Genomic DNA, 6,000 nt, shown 5'->3' with positions numbered 1-6,000 from the left:
GCGAAGCCTGCCGTCCGAGTTCGCCAGGAAATCACCCATTTCCCTCCATTACAACTCCAGGTGTGTACTTAAGAGGGCGGCCGGGGAGCCGGTTAACGCCACTGCGGCCGAGGAACGAAAACCTCTGCATATGCTCAGGAGAACTGCGTCTCTTGCTTCTCGCGCAGAAGCCTCCGTGCCGCCTTACCAGAGGCTCCAGATACCTCGGATCGAGACCCCTCCCCAACTCGCCCCTGCGCTTTTCCTTCTCCGGCCGAAGTCGGGAAAAGGCGCAGCCCCGTCCTGGCAGCGGTTTCTGAGCCGCCCCGATCGCTCCACCCGGCCCCGATCCTTGAGTTTTGGCACCGGACCGGAGCCCGCCCGCCTGCTTTGCCTCCGGCTCCGGGGCAGCGGGAAGCCGAGCGCCCCCGGGCCTGTCTCCCTCCCCCAGCCGGCCCGCGTGACGCATCCGGCTGCCGGCCCCCCGGAAAGGGCGGCTCCTCCCGGGGCAACCGGCGGGGCTGGGCCGGGACGTGCTCCTCCTCCTCCCCAGCTCGGGCGCGGGGGCGGGGAGAGCCGGGGCGGGGCGAGCGCGGGCTGAGCGAGCGCGCCAGACGGCCGGGGAGCTGCGCGCCGGGAGGGTCCCTCTCTGGCGTCTCCAAACGCGCCCTGGGCGCACCGTCCTTTCCTTGGCTCGCCTTGCGCGCGCGGATCGAGGCTCCCGCGGCGAGCTCAGGCACCGGATGCCGTTCCCCGGCGGCTTGTGGTGGTTGCTGTGCTGCAGGCAAGGCTTCACCTTGCTCCGACGCGACTATGGCGAGGCAGGCAAAGGGGGGGCGGACGACGACGAAGCCGAGGAGTCCTTCGAATTGCGCAGCAAAGGCGACGAGGTGAGTTGGGCAGCTCCCGGAGTTACTTGCTGCGCCCTGTTCCCGCCCGGGGGCTGCAGATTCTGCAGAGCTTGCCGGCAGATCTCACTTTTATTTATTTAATACCTTGCGCTTTTGCGACCCTAGAGGAACCCGCGCGCCCTAACTCGTCCCCGCGCCCCCGATACCCTCCGGGGGGGGGTGGCCGGACGGGACCTGGAGGACAAAGTGTTCTGAACGCGCCTGGGACGTAAATTCGCGCAGGTTAACTGCGGGTTCGCCTTTGGAAGCTGTGTCCTGTGCGTCGGGGGCGGGGGGAGAGAATTGCTCGCTTTACTCAGTGTAAAGGAATTCGCTTGAAACGTGTTCGGAGGCTTTGCTGAGCCTTGACTCATGCAGCCCTGGACCTGCGTTCTTGATTTGCAAAGGAGCAAATGAAGGTGGATCGAAGGAGGGCTGGCGCGGTAGAAATCGGTGCGTAAACTTCTTCAGGCGCTTTTGCACCTAGGATATATGCTCTTTGGGGCCGATCTAACCTGCAGGATAGCACCCCGGGCCGCATCGGCGTGATTGTCTCCATCCTGTAAGCAGTTTGGGAGCCATCCCCAGAGCAGCACTGCCCATCTCCTCATCCTCCCAGTTTCGGGGGAGGGCGAGCTTTCTCCGGATAGGTAGCATCAACTAAGTGGCAGGAATGATTTGCTGGCAACGTGAGTTGGGGAGCGGGTGTCTCCTCATATTCATAATCCTTATGTAATTCTACGGCCATGAATTATGCAGAATGAGCTGTTGTCTTGGCTGCTTGGCCACCTCTTGTTCCCAACCCATTTCCTTTCCACCGTGGGCAAAAGGAAGTCACAGAGAGCTGAAACCTGGCCAGCTTCAAGAGTGACAGAGAGCAGGGCTGCCTTTTGGCTGGCTGGGACACAGGGCCCTTCACAGCGCGGCCGGAGTTCAGAAAGAAGCCATTCATCTTCCCCACCCTCCATTTCCCTCTGCTTTCTCCCTGGGAAGCAAAAGGGGCACCACCAATTTCTCCCTCTATTGCCCACCCAACCGCCTCTTCCAGAATAGGACCCAGACCAGCTCCAAAGGATGAATTTCTTGACATCAGCTGAAGCCGTAGATTTGTGCCAGTTGATTTTTTTACAGGAATAATGATGCATGCTCTAGGGTCGAACGAGCCTGTTCCCTCTAATAAAAGATTTCCTTTCTCTGACCTAGTACTTTGGATACTAGGCATACCTTTGCATTTGTGGGCTTCCTCTGCAAGAGATCTGGAGAGCAGCAACAGGAGAGGAGGGACTTTTCTGTGGTGGCTTCTCACTTGTGGAATGCTGTCCCCAGAGAGGCTCGCCTGGCGCCTTTGTTACCTATCATTAGGCACCGGGCAAAAACATTCCTCTTCTCCCAGGCCTTTGGCTAATTAAGCAATCTATGGCCTTTTAAACAGTGTGTGTGGGGGGGGTATTGTTTGTTATGATGGTATGTAGTTGTGTATTTTTACATTGTAAACCGCCCTGTGATCCTTGGACGAAGTGTGGTACAGTGGTACCGCAGGTTACAGACGCTTCAGGTTACAGGCTCCGCTAACCCAGAAATAGTACCTCAGGTTAAGAACTTTGCTTCAGGATGAGAACAGAAATCGTGCTCCGGTGGCGCGACGGCAGCAGGAGGCCCCATTAGCTAAAGTGGTGCTTCAGGTTAAGAACAGTTTCAGGTTAAGAACGGACCTCCAGAACAAATTAAGTTCTGAACCCGAGGTACCACTGTACAGGCAAAACGTTGTAGAGAAGCAGTTTGCGGTCTGGCTGGCCAAGGGACTTGAAAAGGTTTAGCTTAACCCGAAGCTGGATCTGCTGGGAAAATTGGGAGTCTCTTTCTCTCTCACACACACGCACACCTTTCTGCTCTGAAACGTCTCCAGTCAGAAAGGCAGGTCCTGTCAAGAGGAATGGGATGTGACATGTTGGAGGCGATGCATCACTGCAGCCTGGAAGGAACAGGTTTGGGGTTCTCCAGATCTCTGCAGAGGTGTTATTAGACGTCCACAGAAGAGGAAGCGCTAGCCCTGGGGTGGGAGGAGGGGGAAGGGATCTCCAAGCTGGACTGCCCAACGAGTTGTAGCCTTGGTTTGCCAACACATTGCTGCCTCTGGCTGCATTTGTAGGCCCTGTTGCCCTCCCAAGAGGAAACAAAATTTGGGGCGGTAGATGATTTGGCTGAAGGCATGAAAAGGCTGCAACACAAATCCTGGAGACAAGTTATTGGGGGCTAAATATACACATGCTGCTTTGAGCTGCCCAGAGTGGGCGGGGTATAAATTATTATTATTATTATTATTATTATTATTATTATTATTATTATTATTATTATTCCTTCCCCTTCCTTTGCTCTGCCATTGCTGGGGAACACCTCCTATTTCCAATTTCCAATTAAACTTTTTATTGCACTAGCCATAGGCCATGGCATCATTCAGAAGGAGAACAACAAACAACAACAACAATAACCATAACAATCATCGGGCACCACACATACAATAAAACCACAGTCTACTAAAATTATTTGTTGCATTAAATAAGAGTAGCAGAAGATTCTCAGGTAAGATGTGCCAAATTAAATATCCGAATCCCCTTGTATTCGGATAGTTGACCGCTATTTTATCTAGTTCCTTCCTCCTGATCTTCTTAGCTGCCCAGCGCATAGAGTGCTACTTTATAAGTAAAAAAGTCATCGGTGTCGCTCAGCAGCCATTTCACCCTTTCCATTCAGATGTATTCCATTCGTAAACAGGAGTTTTATAAATCGGTCTCTTGGGTCTATATATAACGGGCACTGCAATAAATACAGTGGTACCTCTGGTTACGTACTTAATTCATTCCGGAGGTCCGTTCTTAACCTGAAACTGTTCTTAACCTGAAGCACCACTTTAGCTAATGGGGCCTCCTGCTGCTGCCGTGCCGCCAGAGCACAATTTCTGTTCTCATCCTGAAGCAAAGTTCTTAACCCGAGGTAATATTTCTGGGTTAGCGGAGTCTGTAACTTGAAGCGTATGTAACCCGAGGTACCACTGTAATGGCACAGGTCCTCGATGCAGGGTTGTCCACACAGACAGAGTCTCTCTTTGTAATGTACTTTGAGCACCTCCTATTTAATCCTGGTTAGTAGTAAATTGGAAGCGGGTGGTGCTGTGGGTTAAACCACTGAGCCTAGGGCTTGCCGATAAGAAGGTCGGTGGTTCAAATCCCCGTGACGGGGTGAGCTCCCGTTCTCAGTCCCTGCTCCTGCCCACCTAGCAGTTCGAAAGCATGTCAAAGTGCAAGTAGATAAATAGGTACTGCTCTGGCGGGAAGGTAAATGACGTTTCCGTGCGCTGCTTTGGTTTGCCAGAAGCGGCTTAGTCATGCTGGCCACATGACCCGGAAGCTGTAAGCCGGCTCCCTCGGCCAATAAAGCGAGATGAGCGCTGCAACCCCAGAGTCGGTCACGACTGGACCTAACAGTCAGGGATCCCTTTACCTTAATATCCAGCTAAAGCAGGAATGGAGAAACTGTGGCCCTCTGTATGCTGTTGGACTACAGTTCCCATCTTCCATCACCAGTGGCCATGTTGCCTGGAGCTGATGGGAGATTGAGTCCATCAACAGCTCGCCCGCCCCCGCCTCCCGGCTGAATTAGATGGTTCTGGGAAGCCCACAGCAGGGCTTGAATCCAACAGCCCTCTCCATGGCTGTTGGATTAATTACCATGGCTAATGCCTATCAATAGGCCCGTTTATAGAGGATAGGTCCAATCCCATTTTAGAGACATGTAAGCCCATGGCCATTGCCTCCTGTGGCCGTAAGTTCAATACATTGCGTCAGGGCTGGGGAACCTGTGGTCTTTCAGCTGTTCCTGGACTCCAGCTCCCATCAGCCCTAGCCAATGTGGCCAATGTTTAGGGATGATGGGAATTGTGGCCTAGCAATGCATTGTGTGACTTTCTTTTGTCTGTCCCCAGTCTGCTGGCCAACCAATTTAACAGGGTGACCCTCAGTTTTAGCATTGAAAGGGGTGGGGACATTCCCCCTCCCCAATACCATGCTGATTTTGCGCACCTCTGTCTTAACCATCCTTGTCTGTATAGCTCAATTGGTTAGAGCGTGGTGCTGATAACGGCAAGGTTGCAGGTTTGATCCTCGTATAGGTTAGCTGCATATTCTTGCATTGCACGGACTTGGACTATATGATGATGAAGATGATGATGATAATAATAATTTATTATTTGTACCCCACCCACTCTGGGCGGCTTCCAACAGAGATTAAAAATACGTTAAAATATTTAATACAGAGATTAAAAATACATTAAACCATGGCAAAGCTAACCTGGTTCCATTTGTTTATCTTCGGAGTCCCTTCCAGCTCTACAATTCTATGATTATCTGATCCCCAAAAAAGTAATTTCCAAGTGCTCTAGCTTTTTTCTTTTTTTTGGGGGGGGGACAGGGGAAATGCTCCAGCTGCTTCATCATGTCTTTTAACTATAGCCTTTGTGCGATGCTGCCAGAACCTGTTTTCCCCAGTGGGGTGCTACGCCAAAGCAGAGCTGGGGCGGGCGTGAGCTCACTTAACACTACAAAAGCAGCTTGCCTAGCTGGAGAGACCAGATCCTGAACCTGGTCATCTGATAGGTGTTAACTGGGCGTGCCGTAGTGTCACACACATCTGGCACTCCTTACCTTGACCCCTCAGGAAATTTAAGGATTTGGAGCAGGCATCCCCAAACTCGGCCCTCCAGATGTTTTGGGACTACAATTCCCATCATCCCTGACCACCGGTCCTGTTAGCTAGGGATGATGGGAGTTGTAGTCCCAAAACATCTGGAGGGCCGGGTTTGGGGGTGCCTGATTTGGAGGATGCTATCCAGCTTGGGACGCGAGTGGCGCTGTGGGTTAAACCACAGAGCCTAGGACTTGCCGATCAGAAGGTCAGCGGTTCGAATCCCAGCAATGGGGTGAGCTCCCCGTTGCTCGGTCCTTGCTCCTGCCCACCTGGCAGTTCGAAAGCACGTCAAAGTGCAAGTAGATAAATAGGTACCACCCTGGCGTGAAGGTAAACGGTGTTTCCATGCGCTGCTCTGGTTCGCCAGAAGCGGCTTAGTCTTGCTGGCCAC

General features: G+C 52.7%; 1 protein-coding gene across 1 annotated transcript in view; it reads left to right on the top strand.

The window, feature by feature from the left end:
- Positions 1–562: 562 nt before the first annotated feature.
- Positions 563–6,000, top strand: part of PLEKHH3 (pleckstrin homology, MyTH4 and FERM domain containing H3) — a 44,823-nt gene continuing 39,385 nt past the window's right edge. Inside the window, exon 1 of the mRNA XM_053363734.1 lies at positions 563–869. Coding sequence (XP_053219709.1) covers positions 723–869 — 147 coding nt within the window. The 5' untranslated portion in view covers positions 563–722. The remainder of the gene's footprint in view (positions 870–6,000) is intronic.

This window comes from Podarcis raffonei, chromosome 13 (genome assembly GCF_027172205.1).
Source record: "Podarcis raffonei isolate rPodRaf1 chromosome 13, rPodRaf1.pri, whole genome shotgun sequence".
Taxonomy (NCBI): Eukaryota; Metazoa; Chordata; class Lepidosauria; order Squamata; family Lacertidae; genus Podarcis; species Podarcis raffonei.
Note: the sequence above shows the minus strand (reverse complement) of the source record. Positions and strands in the feature narration are given on the sequence as shown.